The sequence below is a fragment of the Amblyomma americanum genome, chromosome 1 (assembly GCF_052857255.1).
Source record: "Amblyomma americanum isolate KBUSLIRL-KWMA chromosome 1, ASM5285725v1, whole genome shotgun sequence".
Classification (NCBI taxonomy): Eukaryota; Metazoa; Arthropoda; class Arachnida; order Ixodida; family Ixodidae; genus Amblyomma; species Amblyomma americanum.
In genome coordinates this window covers 378,920,941-378,940,189 of record NC_135497.1, presented here as the reverse complement: position 1 = coordinate 378,940,189, position 19,249 = coordinate 378,920,941, and the positions used below count along the sequence as shown (strand labels likewise).

Sequence of the window (19,249 nt, the reverse complement as noted above, 5' to 3'; positions counted from 1 at the left end):
TATTTTATCTCGTCATCATATAAGCCACACGATCATAACACACAATTTGTCTATTAGCAAATGAAGACAAACCGATTTGTGAGAAATGTGAAGACGACCTAACAGTTAATCGCATTTCATACCCATGCACAAAACTTGAGAAACATAGAAAAAATATTTTACTCAATTTTGTAATGAACACATTCCTTTACACCCAATGTTTTTACTGAGTGAAGATGCAATTGTTGACAAAACATGTGTTTTTAGCTTTTAAGGAGAAGCAGGCTTTCTCAGCAAACTAAAGTTTTAACCACTGAGCAGCTTCATTTTTTTTATACACCTCAACCACCTTCTCATTTCTGCGAAGGGTTGTGGGGATACACGCGAATCCCCTGTCCCATGGTAACGGCCGCGCGTAATTATCGCGCGATGTTATGCGCGTGCTGTTCGGGAGGTTTGGGAGGGAGGGCACTCATGCCACCCCCGCTTCCTTTCGCGCCCCCGCAGCGACGCCGCCTCGGAGACTTTCCCTCTTTCCCCTCTTTCGCGGAGAGACCTCTTCTCCACATCCCTGGAGAAAGCGCGGTAGCGCGGTTCTCCCGGGGCCCGCTTGTCTTCTGGCGGGAGCCGCGCACACGCGCGGACGCAGATCTGCCACGGAGACCGCTGCCATTATCGCCCGGCCACCGTGTGTGAACTGACCGCCGCGGGCCGCGAGCGAGGAGCCACGCGAGGTGAGCGGAACCTCCCCCCCCCCCCCCCCCCCCACCATTTTGTGTGCGCTCCACCCTTTTTGTGCCTTTCACCCACGTACGCGAGCGGAACACTCCCTTGTTCCGGCGGTTGCTTTGTTGCTTGCTGCTGCTTGTATTGCTCGGGAGAAATAAACGCTCATCCGAGTAGCATACTCGTGTCTGTCCCCTCTGGCCCGAACCCGCCGTGGTTGCGACTTACCGCACCGCGGGTTGGGGGTCATAGCTCTGACTGCTAGGGCTGGCACGCTGGTGCTAGAGAGTGACTACTGCTTCTAGCCCTTTGAGCGTTATTACAAGAAAAACCCCCATATTCTTGGCGCCCAACGTGGGGCCAGAGGTGTGACAAACCGAGTGTCTGTGTGACCGACTGCCGACACACAGGCTAGCCATGGCGTGCAGCGGGATTGACTTCCAGTCCCTGCTGTGGTTGTCCGATATGGCATCTCAGCAGCAACAGGTTGACGCGGCGGTAACAACTACTGCTGGCGTATTAGCAGAGGCTGACGCTAGCCCCTGCGATCTAATATCGTTTGAGCCGAGCGATGATTCACGCGACACACTGGCTTAGACGAGCGGCGACGCTAGGCACTTCTCGCCAAGCGCTATGCCGCCAGGTATGGAGAGCACGGCGCAACCTGCGCAGCCTTGCTCATCCCACGCGGCCCCTCAGTCAGAACTTCCTGGCCAGGCCAACCCCCAAGAGGCTGTGTTGCGCAACGCCTTGCGCCTCATAGAGAGCCTCACGGGTATCGTGCAGAACAACCTGCAAACACCCGCTGCAGTGGCGAGACCTAGGCTTCATGTGGACCTTCCCAGCTACGGTGGCTATCATGATCTTGTCAGTGCCAACGAGTACCTGGATCGCATGCTGAACTACCAGCAGGCGACGGGGCTTACCGATGGCGAGGTTTTGGCGCGTATCGTGCCAGTCTCACTGACTGATCAGGCTGCCCGCTGGTTCGGCCTCACTGGCCACCGGTCACGCACAATGGAGGAGTTCCGAGCGAGGTTTCGCGAGGAGTTCTTGCCCGCAGATTACGATCGTCGTCTGCGGCGCGAGTTGGAGCTGCGTACTCAGCATCCGGACGAATCCTTGCTTGAGTACGTGAGGGCGATGGACGAACTTTACCGTATCGCAGACCCCTCAGCTCCGAACGGCGAGAAGGTAGAGCGCGTCACGCGACAAGCTCGCCCTACCTTCGCAGCCTACCTAGGAGGCGTGCAGTTCAGGGACTTGGACGAACTCGCCTCGGCAGCCAAGCGCATACAGGCGAACATACTCGCCTCCCGCGCGTATCGGCCACCACCGCCAGCGTCGCAGGCACTTGAGCCGCGATGCGCCTGGAACGGATACACTTTTCGCATTCGTTCCCGGGGTGCCGAAACGGTTGCATTCAGTGACGGGCAACTGAGAAACGATTGGGAATTGTCTGACCGAGCTCTCGACCCGTACACGTATGCTATGCGGGCAGCACACGCTGCGCGTAGCCAAGGTACGCAGAATCCGGACCGACATGCCGACCCGAGGACGCAAGAGCAAAGGGCAACTGCGACGGTACGCCCGGCAGGGAGGAACGGTCAACTGGCGCCAGGCGACAACTGCCCCGCCCGAAAACGGCCGAACACCCTCTGCTACCGGTGCAACCAACGAGGGCACTACGCCCGGGAATGCAGACGCCCCGTGAACCGAGAGCACGCGCTTTCGGGAAACGAACGGAGCCGCCGGTGTGCAACGCTGCACAGCCGGTGGCGTAAACAGCGGTGCTCAGTGGGTCACACGAACTCCTAGCCCCGCTGGCTTGTCGTTTGGAACCACCCAGCGACACGCCAGTCCCGCTTATTGAGCTTACGGTTGCTCGACGTAAGTTCATGGCCTTGTTAGACACAGGAGCGAGCGCATCCCTGTTTGGCGACGAGTTATGCGAGCATCTCCGTCGGAACGGACTCCGACTGCGAGCGAGCAAGCTCACGTTCCGATTAGCCAGCGGCACAGCGCACGCGAAAGGTGCCGCGCGACTTGTGGTGCGGTGGGAGAAACGAGTGAGGCGACAGCGCTTCGCTCACCTCCCCGGCCTATCGGTTCCAATTGTTGTTGGTAGAGGCTTCCTCGCCGAGACGGGCATTGTTATTGACGTCTGCAACGGAGGATATAGGGAGCGAGCATGTGGCACCCTGAAACCTTTCGTTAAACCCCCAAAAGCGTCAGAAGCACATTCGCTTTCGGATGCTACGCGCGCAGACGTACGCAACGATCGCCCGAAAAATCCCCTCGAACGCCTTCGGCCGAGCTGCCATACCATCCGGTCGACCGCGCCGAGAGGAAAAGCGCGGAAGGGAACTCCTCCCTTCCCGTGCGACCCCCTGTCCCCCCTGCGGTGGCACGCTGCGCCGCGGCGGCATGCAGGCCTTCCCACCCGCTCCTGAACAACTCAGGCGGTTTGTCGGGGGAGGAAAAAGCGCGCTTGTCTCTGCTCCTCAACGAATACGACGCTGTATTCACGGAGCGGCCTGGCTGCACTACTCTGGTTAGGCACAAAATTGAGACAGGCGACGCCGTTCCGTGGAAGTGCAATCCTCGGCCAGTCAGCTTGGCTAAGAGGAAAGCGCTCGATGACCCTCTGGACGAACTTCTCGACACAGGCGTTGTGGAACGTTCAAACAGCCCCTGGGGGTTTCCAGTGGTGCTGGTGCCCAAAAAGGATGGAACTACCCGCCTTTGCGTGGACTATCGACGCCTGAACGAGGTGACGCGGAAGGACGCATACCCACTTCCGAGAATTCCCTCGATCGTGTCTAATGTTGATGGAGCGAAGTACTTCACTACGCTCGATGCCAGCAGAGGATACTTTCAGGTGGAGATGACTCCCAGTGACCGAGAGAAAACAGCTTTCACTTGTCACAGGGGACTTTTCCGGCTTACCCGAATGCCTTTCGGCCTGGTCGGAGCGCCCGCGACGTACCAGCGTCTGATGGACCGTGTCCTAGGCGATGCAAGTGTCAGGTTTGGTTTGGTTTACAGGGGTTTAACGTCCCAAAGCGACTCGGGCTATGAGAGACGCCGTAGTGAAGGGCTCCGGAAATTTCGACCACCTGGAGTTCTTTAACGTGAATTGACATCGCACAGCACACGGGCCTCTAGAATTTCGCCTCTATCGAAATTCGACCGCCGCGGCCGGGATCGAACCCGCGTCTTTCGGGCCCGCAACCGAGCGCCATATAACCACTCAGCCACCGCGGCGGCTATAGAGTCAGGTACCGCGAGATAGACACGTTGCGCGTTGCGTGCGGAGAAATGAAGGAAACGGCCGAACACTTAATACTTTTCTGTAAAGGACTTCACCCTGCTGTGAAAAGCAGGGGGGCTGATTTATCCTAGTCATTGGGGTTTAAGGACAGTGAAGAAAGAGTAGATTTTAAGCGGATACAAGTAATCAAGCTCAGGTTATCTGATTGGTGGCTAAAATCTAGACAAGAGTAAAGTTTCTTAAGTCATGGCTAGGTGGCTTGAGCCACCTCCGATTTAAAGGGTCAGCCTCCATACATCCATCCATCCAAGTAAAACTCCTCAATAGACTAAAAGTAACGACATCTCCCTCCTCCTTCGCCTATGCCGGCGCTCCTTCTCTCGGCTCTTCCCGGGCGCCGATGGTGGCGGCACCTAGGCGGGGAGAGCTACCAGACGCTCCCAACGCTCGCCTTTTGACGCGCAGCAGACTGCGCGCCCGAATGATATTTGTGTTGTGTTTTTTGCCTTGGCTTCGGTCAAAATGATGATGACATGGAAGATCGAAAATCAGTTACTGAAATAACTGTCGCGACCAATGCTGCCCTGCTTTATCGAAACTTTTTGTCCTGCGATCGCTTTGATTGCGGACCATACGTTGGAAGTAGCGTGCGCGAGCGAGTTCGCGGCAATATATTGAATATACTCAGCGCGTTGTGTTCCCAACGCTCGCGCTTTCGCTTGCAGGGGACCGTGCGCCGGGATGAATTTTTTGTTGCATGCTCTGCCTCAGATCCGGCCGCACGGCATGGGAGATACAAAAATTACTCACCCAGATAGATGCCCCCAACCTTGTTGCACTTCTTTATCAGAACTTTTCCTACTGTGATCGGTTTGATCTCGGTGCGCAAGGCGGAAGTGGAGTGAGTTTGGAGTGAGCTCGCGAGCTCGCGGCTCTATAGTGAATGTCTCGGAGTCGTGCTTTTCAACCGGCGTCTTTCGTCCGATCATATTAAACATTTAACTCCGTAAAGAGGAATCGAAGCGGCACGCGACTAGATGTGTGGCCTAGGCTTTATTTTAACGCATGGTGGTTCCCTTCCTCCCCCCCCCCCCCCCCAATGCTCCTATAATATATTCTCTCAAAGGCATGTTCACTCGTGCAACGGGCTGCGATATCCAGTGAGTAGGTGATTACTCGTCTCAATTTTAATTATTTCAGTGCAGGAAAGCTTAGAGATTATTTCGGGGTTAATATACTTCGGACACCTCGCAGGCTACCGTTAAAAATATCTTACTGACGGTAGCCACGTATTGTATGCAAATAGGCGAATATAGATGCCCAATAGTTGCGTACTGTAACACGGTTGTGATCATAGTTTTGATGTAGGGTTAATAGTTTGGGTTGCTTAACAGCAACCAAAAAAGACGTTTAAACGCAGTTTCGTGAGCAGCTACAGCGCCGCATGGGTCATTCGAATGCTGCTTGTTTAGGTGATTATCTTCTAGGGTCAGCATATGCAATAATGGCTTGTAAGAGAACATTGCTTTCCTACTTGTAATCTTCATATCTAACGCGCAGTAGCCTGGACTGCCGCAGTTAACTGATATTGGTCGAAGCAGCATGCAAAAAAAATCAAGCTCTGAAAAACTAAAAATCTGATTCACTCAGGCCAGTTTAAATCAAACAGGTTGGTCTTTAGAAAGTTGTTTAAACCGACAATTGAAAACAGAAAAAGAAAATGACTCTAGCTACGTTGAACGGAGACCCTCTGTTGAGTTCTCAAGTTTTTTCTCAGGCAGATATGTAGTAATCAAGCGATGGCGGCCGTTACTATGCCTAGGCACAGTAACGGCGACCTATTTTGGTATGAACCTGCCATAACAAATACGTCCAGCGATGCGCGCAACATGAAAGCTAACTGCACCACGAGCAGCATGAACGGGCACTTCAACAGCGAGAACCGCCTCTTCAGTACCGAGTTCGTTAGCGAATGAGTCCAATTGCAACAAAGCAAATACGTCCAGCGATTCCCAAAACATGAAAGCTAGACCTGCACTGCGAGCAGCGTAAACGGCTGTGTTCAAAGAACATGAAGCGCAACTTAAATTTGAGCCCGCCAACGAGTCCGACTAAAACCAAACCAATACGCCCTGTAATGCGTGCGACACCTGCAGAGCCTAGCAGAGCCAGCAGCGTGAACAGCGAGGCTACAACGAGAAGCACGGCTTTTGTTGCCCGCGAGTGAACGAATCCATCTAAACCATGCCAAACGACATTAGCTGCGAAGAAAAACTGCAGTCGCTAGCGCTTCACACGAAATCCTCCGAAGAAACGCAACTGACAACTGAAGAACGACCACCCACCTCACAAAGTCGCTGATCCAGCACATTATCGAAGTTCGCCCGCTGGTCCTGTGCAGCCAAACCTTTCGGCGAGCCGCGTTGCTTTTTGTGGACGGAATTAGAAAAAATCTTTTCCCACTGCCTCCTCGGTTGTTGCATCTATACGTGCAACAGAAGGTCGGCATCGCCGTAACACGTAGACGCCGTCAAAGATGGAAAAACACTTCCCGCCAAAACTGTTGCACAGGAAGAAAACGAAGCGCGATTCCTACCCCCGACAATGACGCCGATGTCTGCTGCGGAGCAAAAATGCGCGCGCTAACACGTGACCACGGCACCTCGGACAAAGGGAGGCTCAATTATCCGGCGGAGCAAGGAGAGGAGGGAAGCCGGAAAGTTCAAACCTGTGCGTTACTTTTGCTTCATTGAGGGGCTTTAACGGCAAATAGGGTGTCTTGATGTGCTTGATGCCCGCTCGCCTCGGCCCTCTGCTTTAAGGGTGAGGACACCCTTCACCCGTCACATCAAGATAAATAAACTAAACAAAATGAAGGACGAGAGTTCACATACTCACTTACCAGTGATAGCCGCCTAAGTATTATGGGTACCTTACTGGGAAGCGTCTTTGTAGTCATGTTCTGTAGAAAGCGTGCGGCAAATTTAGATGTGGCCTGGCAGGTTTTAATCCTCGCCTCTCATTGGCGCAGTCAACTGCAGGACGATTACAGCTTTCCCGGCCAAAGTCATCGGCGCACGTGCTAGTGGTCTGGTGGACAAAACATGCGACTTTTGACAGTCTGGTGCAGGTGGTGCAATGTGCACTGAGGCTCCTGTACTGAGGAGAATGATGCGACTCTAATCGAGAGAAGGAAGGCGGCGGGGAACGCTCGAAAGATACACTACTGAGGCAAAAGCAGGCAATTTCGCCCTTTGGGCCACGCCTCTTTACTTGAAGTGAGCTGTTGTTGTGTGCGTGATGCAGCAGTCGGAGATAAAGCTATGAGAAAGTGTTGTGTTCCCGGGTGTTCTCCTCCCACTAGAAAAGAACAGCGGCTATTTCGCTTTGCTCGGCACAGCGAGCGCAGAATAAGTGGGAATCGCATGTCAAGCGAGACGGCTGGAAACCAACAGAACTCAAAAGTATACGAGGCAAGGCATGCAAAATGCTTGCATAACAAAACAGTTTTTCTTGGGGTAGAGGTATAACGCGCAACATTAACGTTCCATCCTCGTAAATATTCCAAAAAATGCTATCGAAATTGAGACCGGGGGACTCCTCCCACCGGCAGCGACCGCCATATTGAACGCTCTCGTGACGTCACTAGGCCGTACACGGAGCAACATCGTCTGCTCTCGTTGCTGCAATATGCGCACCGAGGTCTCATTCCCTCCTGTACTTTCGCGGGCGGTCGAAGTAGCAGTGGTCCCCCATATATGAGTGACTGGTGCCGCAAAAGCGATAATAACAGTAACGTAGTTTTTCTTTGGTATAGGCAGGGTCCGGTCACACTTGGCCGATGCGACGGCGATCGAAGGTCGGTGGGGTGGTCGGTATGCAAATGCCGTCGCTGACGCACCACGGTCTGTCACGCTAGACTAACGACGTCAGAACGATCAACGACCGCGTATTGCAGTGATGTTAAGAATCCGCTTAGTTGCAAGCAGAACAGTGTGGTGCGGGACTTGTTCGTATGACATTTTACAAACTTAAGAATTTTAAAACTTACTGGACCTCATATGCTAGCCACGGCGACATATGCGATGTGCGTGCACCATCAAAGATGTGGTTTCAATCGGTGCCTGCGCATAGAGCGTATCGGCGAGGCAAGCGACACGGCAGAAAACGTCGCACGACGGTGCCGCTCGCCGCCGACGCCTGGGCTTGTGCGGCCGAGCGAAAGCTTCACTCACGCTAAGGTGACGGACGGAAAAACTGCGCTTGAGTATCTTATCCGTATCGAAAAAAGCGAAACGAGCGGCTGCATATCATATCTTCACACTTTCTTACTAAGCAGTGAGGACCTTTTGCCATATTCTTGAATTTCGGTCGACGGTGGACCTCCGGCCCCTTTCGTGACGAGGCCTAGCGAGTACGCAGGATTCGTGTGCGCGATTTCGGCGATTGTGGTGAGCGAATTCGCAACTTATAGCGCCTTCAAATAGCTGTCGAGCGTAGTTTTGGCTACAGTTCCCACAAAGCGACGACGACTGCTTACATCGCAGGACGCGAGTACAATAAGGGGGAAGTGCCGATATGTGACCCGGTAGGCGTAGCCTGTGAGGAAGGCCGCCGGCAGCAGCTGTCGGCGTCCATTGAGGACAGTAAATCGGGTTATTTTCATTAATTCAAGTAATGTACGAGCTTGATTTCAGCTAAAGCGATTTAAAATTAAATTTTGCTGGCATAAGAGGAAGCAGATACAATTAGGGGGATTTTGCGAGTGGCTTAGTTTCGGCAAGAGGGTTCTCCGAGTCGAAGGGAACGTTCGTTCCACTTACGAACGCATACATGCAACGTGAAAGTCGTCGCACTCAGCACTTTTCTCTGCTCCTTTCGTGCCTCAAGGTTACTCTAGTGCCTCTTTGAAATAATTAGAGCATAATTATCGAGCAATGAATAGCGGACAAGAACTTGGTAGCTAGCTACGAAACGCCGTGGCTTTCACGGCGCACATCGGCGAAAGCATGCACGGCACGTGCCGCTTTTCACATACGGGAGCACTTGACTGCTCAAAAGAGACCACACTCATAACATGCGAACAGCATGTTTCTAACTGTAAATAATAAGGCAGGCGTCCATCGATTTTTTTCCATTTTTTTTAAATTTTATTTCCTTAAAGACCCCATGACTGCGGTATTACATAAGGGGAGGGAACTAATAATAAAAAAAAACATTCTTACAATTGTACATAATTCTTAAATTTGCAATGAACTTCATGTTTCATGCTTCATGAATTCATGTTTCCGCAACAACTGTATCGAAAACGGGCGCAACGAGCAAGCCCGCTTTGCCAAGGATCACTAAGCTGGCGTACTATTATGAAATGAACGGCTGCGCAAATCAGGACACAGACAAGAAAGAAACACCACATGCTGTTCTGATTTGCCAAGCCGTTCATTTCATCATGCACCAACTCGCCCCTCAGGCCGTTATTCTGGCGTACTAAGTTGAAGGCTTGCGAAAAAAAAAAAAACTCGGAAAATGAAATTTATTTCGCTAAGCTAAAAGAAACACCTTTTCGAGCGATGCCGTCTATTGGGTGCATGCAAGCACCTCAACAGCTCGCAGCAGACGACGCGGGGCGGATATGGCGTTGTGACGTCAGCGATCAGAGGTTTCCAGGCCAGCAAGCAGTTCGCAGAAGAAACGAAAAACATTACCGCACAGAATCAACTGAAAATTAGGGGAATTGTAATTTAACGTGTTGGGAAATAAGGACTATAAGGAGAATGCACGGGAAAATAGACGGTTATGACCCCTTTAAGGCGGAAGCCTTCCATGGATCGTGAGTGGCGTGGACGGAAGTTGTAGACGGAAGTTGTGTACGGAAGTCGTCCGCCCGAACTCGCAAACATAAGTTGTATGCCAAATAAAATTTAAAAGTTTGTTTAGCAGCAGTCTATATGCAACGTATAAGTAATGAAATAGAACACAAAAATTAAAAAAGAAAATAAAAGTTAGGAGAAATGAAATAAAAAAAATAAATGAAAAATAGGAGAGAGAGGAAAGGGAAAGGCTCTCGCATTCCCCCTCTTAAGCAGACTTAAGTTCGGTCCTGTAATTCTGATTTCAGTTTTTGCACCGCCGCGGTGGCTCAGTGGTTAGGGCGCTCGACTACTGATCCGGAGTTCCCGGGTTCGAACCCGACCGCGGCGGCTGCGTTTTTATGGAGGAAAAACGCTAAGGCGCCCGTGTGCTGTGCGATGCCAGTGCACGTTAAAGATCCCCAGGTGGTCGAAATTATTCCGGAGCCCTCCAGTACGGCACCTCTTTCTTCCTTTCTTCCTTTCTTCTTTCACTCCCTCCTTTATCCCTTCCCTTACTATATATATATATATATATATATATATATATATATATATATATATATATATATATATATATATATATATATATATATATATATTTCAGTTTCTGTTACAATTTCACGGACAGCGGAAGTGCAATATTTGGTGTGTGGTAGGTAGGGTACTATGTCCTGAAATGGTGGAACCAGCGAAACAGACGCAGGACAAGAGAAGTTTATTACTCTAAAAAATACAATAAAACAGTACTTTCAACCATAACAAAATTCAAAGAGTCCATTTGAATACATTGTTACACTAACAGCCCAGTTTAGTTCTCCATTGAAAAAAGGTCATGATAAGGAGAAGAGCCCTCACAATTTTAAATTCAGGGGCACACTAAAAAAAATTACATTGGAGTCACATGTGCAACAGACAATATGAAAACAAAGGGGGGGGGGGAGGCAGTCTAGTAGAGTAAAGTCATCGTTCCTACCCTGCCGTTGGTGATTAGAAAGAATCGTGTGTGCCAGCGCCGCAGAAAAAGTGCCTCGCCATTTGTTGCTAACTGGCCAGACAAGTATCCCCAGATGCCGAGGCGCAGGTTCTGCAGCGCTGGGTACATATCCCAAGCGGCGGTTCGACGAGCCTCCGCGAGGCAACGCCGACGCGACAAAACAAACGAGTGACACACACAAAACCACTGGACTTACACCTGATTTATTGCGAGGTATTCAGCCACATTTATACATACTTCCTGCGCGAACGCACACTTTGGACAAGGTGAGGCAAGCTTTAGGATGATAAGAACTCAAACCCATTGTCAGTGATTATGATTGACGGGTCGCTTACGCATATCTGCTTATTTTTTCTGATTAAAAACGCTTCCAGCAGCTCGCGCTCAAGTCTTGATTTCCCCCGACCGATAATACTGACAAGGTGAAACAGAGGGGAACAGTGGCAGTCCTTGACATGCAAGGCTAAATTGCTTCCCGCGCCCGTGCCCAAAGTTGTTCGTTGCTTCCTGACACGTTCGTTTATGCACGCTCCAGTTGTGCACGCTCCGCGCTCCAAGAGTGCTTTGACGTGAACAGTCTTTTTCGTCAGTATCGCACTGCGCATCGTTTTACTCATTATTGCCGTTTTAACATCCGAGGGTCGAAGACGTAATTGTACGACTTAATTTTAGGGCACCGAGTGGTGGAGGTTTAGCAAATAGTGTGCCGTCTGTTGGTTTGAAAAACGCGTTATTAATCTAAAGATCCGTTGCTGAGCAGGTGCTTCCGCTGGGTGCTAGTGGGAGGAATTGTTTTCTTTCTCTTTATACGTGCTTTTTGGTTTATCAAGTCCTGCGCATTGAAACAGCCGCGCGTCACCAGCCGCTCGTGCGCTGCGGTTGGTTTCGCTTTCGTCGTGCGGGCTGTTTTCGTTGGTCGTGCTCGCAAGGACAGATGTCCGTCTGCTTTTTAATCATTCAAAGTGTAATTGCACGTTGCTCGCCACTTTATTGCTCACAGGGGTGCAATTACATCGGTTTACGGGTGGGCGCGGGTATATAAAAACAATGCCACCGCATACCACCGTCGTCACTCCGCTCGCGTTTTCTTGCTCGATGCCCGCGAAAACTGATTGGTCCTCGCTGGCGATAGTATAAAGGATTACTGCAAGTTTTTCACTCATTTCCTTTTTCTGACAGGCGCACAAACACCGAGATAGTGTTCTTGAGCGCGCACTTATGCAGACTTCGCTTGCGCCATGAACATGCGCATCGGTTGCTCAGCTGCGATTCCTCAGTTTGTGCAACCCATTTCTGCGTATATTTTTTCATTTTATTTATTTTAGTCAAGCCCATCTGTGCTCGTAAATAAACCATTCATATAAACCTTCACAAAAAAGGGTGAACGTTCGGGCATTTAATAGCTGCACTAAATCTTCTATTAAAATTTTAAATCCAAAATAAAAGTAATCGGCTTTGAAAAGTCATGCTTTCTGAAAAAGAATCGACCAGAAACAGTTTAGTTTCAAAAAACTGCAATTTCTAACGATGCCTATGCGTGCAATTCCTATTTTGCCTGCAAAATTGGGTGGCAGTGGGGTTGGCTTTTGAAAAAAATAACTGCAACCTAAAAATTGAGCTTCATCACTGCTTCAGCTTCATTACTGCTCCGAGTAGCGGGGGAAGCGGAAACAACGCACACCTTTACGCATTGACCTGGAGCACATTGGCACGCAACAGCCTGCCATGATGGCTTGGTGGACTTGACAAGCTCGTCAGTCATGCGGTAGAACATTTTCAAACAAGTAGAACCACCAGCGAGTCATCCGCAGCCACTGTGCCTCGAACGACGCAAGCACATCTACTTGCACCAAGTAACTACGCCCGCTTGCCGTGATTCAAAATGGCGCCACAGCGAGAAAGAAGCGACATGGGTGCGGTCAAAGGGTGGCCCCACCCTGAACGGCGGCACTTGCATCGAGGCATCCTAGCGGCGTCCGCCCAGCTGCGGTGGTTGCTAGGCAACGGCTCAAGGTCTGTCTCTGTGCCTTCTCGAAGATCCGCCACAGCGAAATCGCAAGTTCTTGGCCAGTGTAGCTTACGCCATAAAACTGCAGCGCTTTCAAAGAGCCCCTCTTTCGGACCGAGCTAGGCAGCCTGCCCTAGACAGCTGCCTAGACAACATTACCTGAAAAAGCAGTTCTCAAACACCATGGCAAACACACGAAATAGAACCAGGCAGTGCCTGCAGCAGACGGTGCCGCAGACCACACACCCGTCGCCTATAGCATTGCCGTTATCTCTTACTTCCCTTACCCTTCCCCTCTATGGAGTGTTTTGCTTCAGTCGCGCTCGGCAGATGATCAGCAGGACTTGGCGGAGTAAGCTCTCTTCTTCACACTGGGTTCATGCTGACCTCAGATGGTTTTTTGTTCTTCTTCTGGATGGATGGAAGGTAGGAGCGTTCGCTTTGGTATGGGGTGGTGGCAGTTGCCACCATTTTTGGCTTTTTTCTATAGTTTGGTTAAGCTGTTTTGTAAGTTATTTAAACTCGCCATTTTCTGGCGGCCGGCTCCGGCGTCCGGCAGCACCAACTGTGTGTGTAATAACGGGAATATTCGTCTCCTACAGTGCGCGTTTCGTTTTTCGTGCTGTTTGAGGACTGTCTTCAATGTAAACTTTGTTATCGCTTGAATGGAAGTATTTCGGATGGAATGAAGGGTGTGCGAGAGAAATAAGACTACACGAGAAGCTTGTGCGATTCGAGGAAACACCCAGCGGACTACCGGCTTTTGGGGATACGTCTTGCTTCACAACACACATTTATCTTGGCATTTTACAAAGATAGCTTCGAAGTGACATAAAAATTTTTTCAAGGCTCTTGAAACCACTCGCCAACTGTTAACGAACGGTTGCCATCACGGGTAGCCTGTGAAACGAGAAATACAAGTTTTGCGTACACGTGTCCCAAAAGTAATACGGAGCACGCGAGCTGTGGCCGAACTGGAAAAAACTGCATGCCAGCGCATGCCATCAGCAGATGCGCGGCAAAGAGCGAGGGTACGTCGGCACATCTGGCTGACCCATCTCGATAACTTGATGCTCGCGTTATCGCTCCCACGAGCGGAGCTGCGTTGTTACCATCAGTACTCGCCGGGGGCGCTTTCAATACATCATGCAAGAGTTTGTTGTTTGTACGCGCTGTGAGGAAAGTTAGCGTTCGGCAGCTTGCGCTTTTTGCTTTTCAAGAATGTCACCATTTTCAGCCTGCGTGGCCGCCATGGTTTGTTCTTTGCTTCGCGGCGAGTTTGTGGCAATGAAAACAGCAAACCTCACGAGGGACGCAGAAAGGGAAGACAGGACACAGGTGATTACTAACAACTGATCGTCTTCCCCTGATCTTTTTTCCCTCCTGCTTCCTTCGTGAAGTTTGTGCTCTTTTCATTGTTATGAACAACCAACTACCTCGTTATGTGTTCTGCGAGTTTGTGCGCGAGGTATAGAGAACAAACGCTCGTCCATCGCTTTGGCAGATGTGGTCAACTTTTTCTTGGCTCAAGGAAGCGCATGAAAAAAGAATAGCATGCCGGTGTTGTCTTCGTTCTCTTCATTATAAAGGTAGGGACTCAACAGTATAGCAAGTGAGCTAATTAAGGGCTCTTTCCCTCGGCACAAATTTGCTTTGTTACACTGGAGAAAGAAACGAGGTTGCCTCTCGTTTAGTCCCCCGCGATCGGCTATATCTTGCAAACATGCAAAGAGAAAAGAGCGACAGGGTATAGTCGATTGAAAGAAGATACTTCCAAAGGCACTTTTTATGCAAACTCAAAATTTATGGTCGGGTGAAGCTCCCACTCGAGTTAATGACATCGGCCATACGCCGAGTGTCTATGTGCCTGTGTCTCGTCTTCCCTTTCTGCGTCCTTCGTGAAGTTTTCTCTGTTTTCATTCCCGCAAACTCGCCGCGAAGCGAAGAGCAAATCATGGCCGTCACGCAGGCTGATAATGATGACATTCTTGAAAACCATAAAGCGGACGGTGCCCAACGCTAACTTTCCTCATGGCGCGTACGAACAAGAAACCCTTGCATGAGGTATTGAAAGCGCCCCTGGCGGGCAGGGATGATAGCAGCGCAGCTTCGCTCGTGGCGGCGATAACGCCAGCATCAAGTGATGGAGATGGGTAAGCTGGTTGTGCCGACGAACCCTTGCTCTTTGCTGCGCATCTGCTGATGGAGTGTGCTGGCACGCCAGATGGGTCACTGCTCGCGTGCTCCGTATTACTTTTGGGGCACCTGTATACATGTGTTTCTGTGGTCTGCGCTCCCGTTCCGTACCCTCCCGCGGGAGTAACTCCCATGGTTAGGTGTTTTAATACTACATCGCCTTTTAAATGAGGCTTCATACATTCAGAATAAGCTATAGGATGAACATTGTTATTCTTCACGGAGGGACGACATCGCACATGTCGCATCGCGAAAGAAACTTGAACAAAGAACCATAAAAAATTTCGACGCCCTCTAAACGGAGTCTATTTAGATTAATATGGAGCACTGAAAATATTCGTACTCATTTTTGAAAGATTGCCTCAGCTCCGGTGTATCCTGGTCAACGGTATCACAGCCTGGATCACTGAACAGGGGGTGCATGTTGTGGAAGGCTCCTAAAAACATAAAGGTAACTTAAGCACTGAGCCATATCGCAGAAAAAAAAAACAAGATTGGATTCGAAAATATCCGTAATTGCTTCATAAAGCTAGAATTATTCTTAGTAGCATGCGATATTCTTCGGCTACTGCATGTATACTTATTAATTTTTTAACGTGTTGCTAACGCCTGTGCCTGGCTCCATATTAAACGCACCATGCAGCTGCGATAATCATCACCGTGTATAGCAACAACGGGTGAAGTTTCAGGTCAGCGATTGTATTGATAAAGTTGTCTACGAGGGCGAGCTGTTTTCCAGGAAAACCACCAGAAGCTGCCATAAAGGTTAGAATGTACCACGTAAACACTTGTGGCTTAATGATGGCTAAGAGAAATGTTCGAGCAGGAAGAGGGCAACGGATGCGCTTCCCGGCATGTTTTCGTGAAGAATCTCAAAAGGCGATTACCGATTCTTATCAGCTGAGCGTGTGCGTCCGCGCCTTTCTGCGCAGAGAGGCAGCGCAACCACAGTTTCCTGGCCCCCGAATTGGAGAATAACTCGCTTGAGGACAGTGTCGAGTTGCTGGTTCGCAGTATGGCAGCCAAGGAAAAGCAGGGTGGCACCGCCGAACCTCAGCAGCCGCCATCGAACGTCACCGACCCCTGGTGAGCGATTGACTGCCACTTACAGCTCGCCGGTCGCAATCATCCATAGGTTGTCGATACGAAATGTGAGCCTACATTCAGGCGCAATATTACCGAACAAAGCTGTCGCTACGTGAAATGTTCTCACGAAGGGCTACACTGAAATGAAGCTAACCACAAAATGTTTTAATTTCTTGCCGCAAGTAATGGTAAAAATTCTCGTGGCGATGAATACGACGACTATTCCAATAAAGTTGCTTTCACAGACACAACTCAATATTCGGTCAGGTGACGCTAGCTTTAGGCTATCAAACTGCAAGAACAACTGGTACCACGTGCAAAAGATTGTGGTTCTCTACCGGAGATTTTAAACAGTGAATCTTTGAACGGTAACAAAAAACTGCTCCCTTCAGCGATGACGTTGCATTGACTTGAATCTAGATTTTTACCAAAAACAAAGTCGAACACGGCATTATCTTTAATAAAGTCATGGGCGGTTTCATAAGGAGTGGAGCAAAATAGACTGCGTGGCGACGCCACTGCTCGAACTCTTGAGCCTTGATGGGGCCTTCGTTCTCACGCGTAGGAGCCAAGACTCATCTCTGGCGCTGCGGTGCGGAAACGATGTATTCCGTCTTTTGCATTTACTCTCGCTCCCTCGAGCCCCATCCATTCGTACAAACCTCCACTTGCCTTTGCCGCCGAGCACAAAAAGTGGAATGCTTATGGCAATGGGATGTCCGTCTACCTTCAGTGCAAAGAGCTTATTAAATGCCACCATTTGTTAATGAATGGGTGGTAAGAGGTCCCCTTTTAGGCGGGTGCGCCCCGGCTCCTATATTTCGAGAGTCAAGGTGGGAGCAGATTGGCCTCTCCAAAATACGGGTCAGGCTACCATATTTTGAGGGAAGAGACCTGAGCTGGTCAGTTTGCTGAAGGCGATATTAGTAAGCACGTCCACGTAAAACCCGTCAATCAGGATACGATATGTGGTGCTCGTAAAGGGCCTAGCCGCATGAATTTGTTGAAAGCGGTGCTGGGAGGCTCGTCATCATGAACTCGCCTAGCATTATGCATGTTCGCTCACGGAATGGCGACAGTTTAGAGCGAAAAATCGGTCGCGCTGGCAGCGCACTGCGCTTTGTCATTGCAAAGCATCTAGTAAAGGCTGTTATATTTGCATCGAAAGACAGAAAATGAAACTTACGGCACCGTTATCTCAGACCATGGTGTGTCATGCATAACAAGACGGAGGTCATAAGTAAAGGGGAATCCCCCAAGGTGGATATTTGTAATAAGGTAGTAATTACTCATTCGCATCAACCCCATCACAGCCATACGTCTGCAAAAAAGCTACGCAGCTTCCACAGAAGCTCCGTAGTTGAAGAAAATACGTCTAAGTCCGGAGTTCAAACCTGGTTCCACCACCTCACCGCAGCTGTAGCTCTACCCACTGAGCTAAGCTGGAATGCTAGCATGTGGTAGGGTGAGAGCGAATTGATCAGTAACTCATGGTGGGAACAATAGTGGTCAGATGTTTTGGTGATTCCTCCAAGGTGGAATATATTTAAATAGGTGAGTAATTACTCACTAGTCAATCCATGAGTAGCCTACTCAGCCCTCGAGGATTCTACTCTGCCTTGGGGATTCCCCTAAACATTTGATCACCACAGTTCCGACTTCGAGTTATTGATCAATTGGCTCTCTCTCTACCATATACTAGCCGTTCCGGTTAGCTCTGTCGGTTGAGCCACTGCTCCGATTAGGCGGTGTCCCGGGTTCAAACCCTCCCTTATAACTCTCTTATTACAATCTACTGGTGTACCATATGCAAGGATAATGGCTGACACTTAAATTCTTATAACCTCTTTCTATCGTTTAAAATGTTCTTGTTATGTTTAACGTGTGCAATTTTAGAATTCACAGTGCTTTCAAATACCAATTTCTTCGCTCATTCTTCGTGCAAACTGCTCGAGACTGGAACGGCCTGCCATTCGACTCCGTGCACCACTCCGATCCACTGCACTTCAAGGCTGCCATCCAATCTCCCATTAGTGACACACTCAGCCCATCCCTCATGTAATACCCCATTCCTGGGGCATTTGAGGTATTGATAATAAAAAATATTTATTGGTTTTGGGGGAAGTAAATAGCGCAGTATCTGTCTCATATATCGTTGGACACCTGAACCGCGCCTTAAGGGAAGGGATAAAGGAGGGAGCGAAAGAACAAAGGAAGATAGAGGTGCCGTAGTGGAGGGCTCAGGAATATTTTCGACCACCTGGGGATCTTTAACGTGTACTGACATCGCACAGCGCACGGGCGCCTTAGCGTTTCGCCTCCATCGAAAGGCAGCCGCCGCGGTCGGGTTCGAACCCGGGAACATTTGAGTGTGCTGGCATGTCAATAAACATAGCCAGAGGACGCAGCAAACCCAGTGGAACCTTCAGGCTGCTCTAACCTAACCTTTCACCATTGTGCCCCTTCCCAGGCGCCCTGAAATACGAATTCTAATAACTTATATTCCGTGACACGCTTGACTATTATGCGCTCTCCTAAGGTCACTTTCTCGCCTCTATCTCACCGATCTTCTGATGCTCTTTTTTCTGAGAACTAGCGCAGACAAACGCAGGTTACCTTCTTTGTCGAAAAAGCATCAGCAATGAGGATCATGATGACATCAATAGCTCGACTCATACTACTTCCACTACGCCCCAGTGAAGTGCCGTCTTCATAGCGAATAAGAAAACTCAGGACCACTGTCTAGTGGCCACTCGTATATTTCAATGAAATCGATATTTTGTGGAATAGCAGATCTATGCGCAAGTAATATTTCACGTAATATTGCAGCACCTCATCAGCCGGTCCAAGCAATGTGCAGCCACATTTCAGCGGCAGTAGGAGTTCTACCTTGCCTGTGGACCTTGCTCATCGCGGTGCCTCTGCGCCGGTAGCCACCGCGGCTGACGGCGGAATCTATGAAATGGCCCGGAAAAGGAGGCGGCGTCACCGGTAGGCTTCGCCTCCATAGGGGGAGCAGAGGCTGCACTGTGACGTGCTGCCGGGAGAGGTCATGTTCCAGACACTGCATGAGAACAACATAATCGGACGAAAACCAACGTCAACGCCTCCTTGTTCCCGCAAGGAGGCAACCG

At 49.9% G+C, this 19,249-nt stretch overlaps 1 protein-coding gene across 1 annotated transcript; it reads left to right on the top strand.

Moving 5' to 3' along the window:
• Positions 1 to 1,338: 1,338 nt before the first annotated feature.
• Positions 1,339 to 16,119, top strand: LOC144122353 (uncharacterized). The gene is made up of 2 exons (XM_077655803.1): positions 1,339 to 2,227; positions 15,962 to 16,119. Exons 1-2 carry the CDS (start codon positions 1,339 to 1,341, stop codon positions 16,117 to 16,119), a joined length of 1,047 nt encoding a protein of 348 aa, XP_077511929.1.
• Positions 16,120 to 19,249: the final 3,130 nt, after the last annotated feature.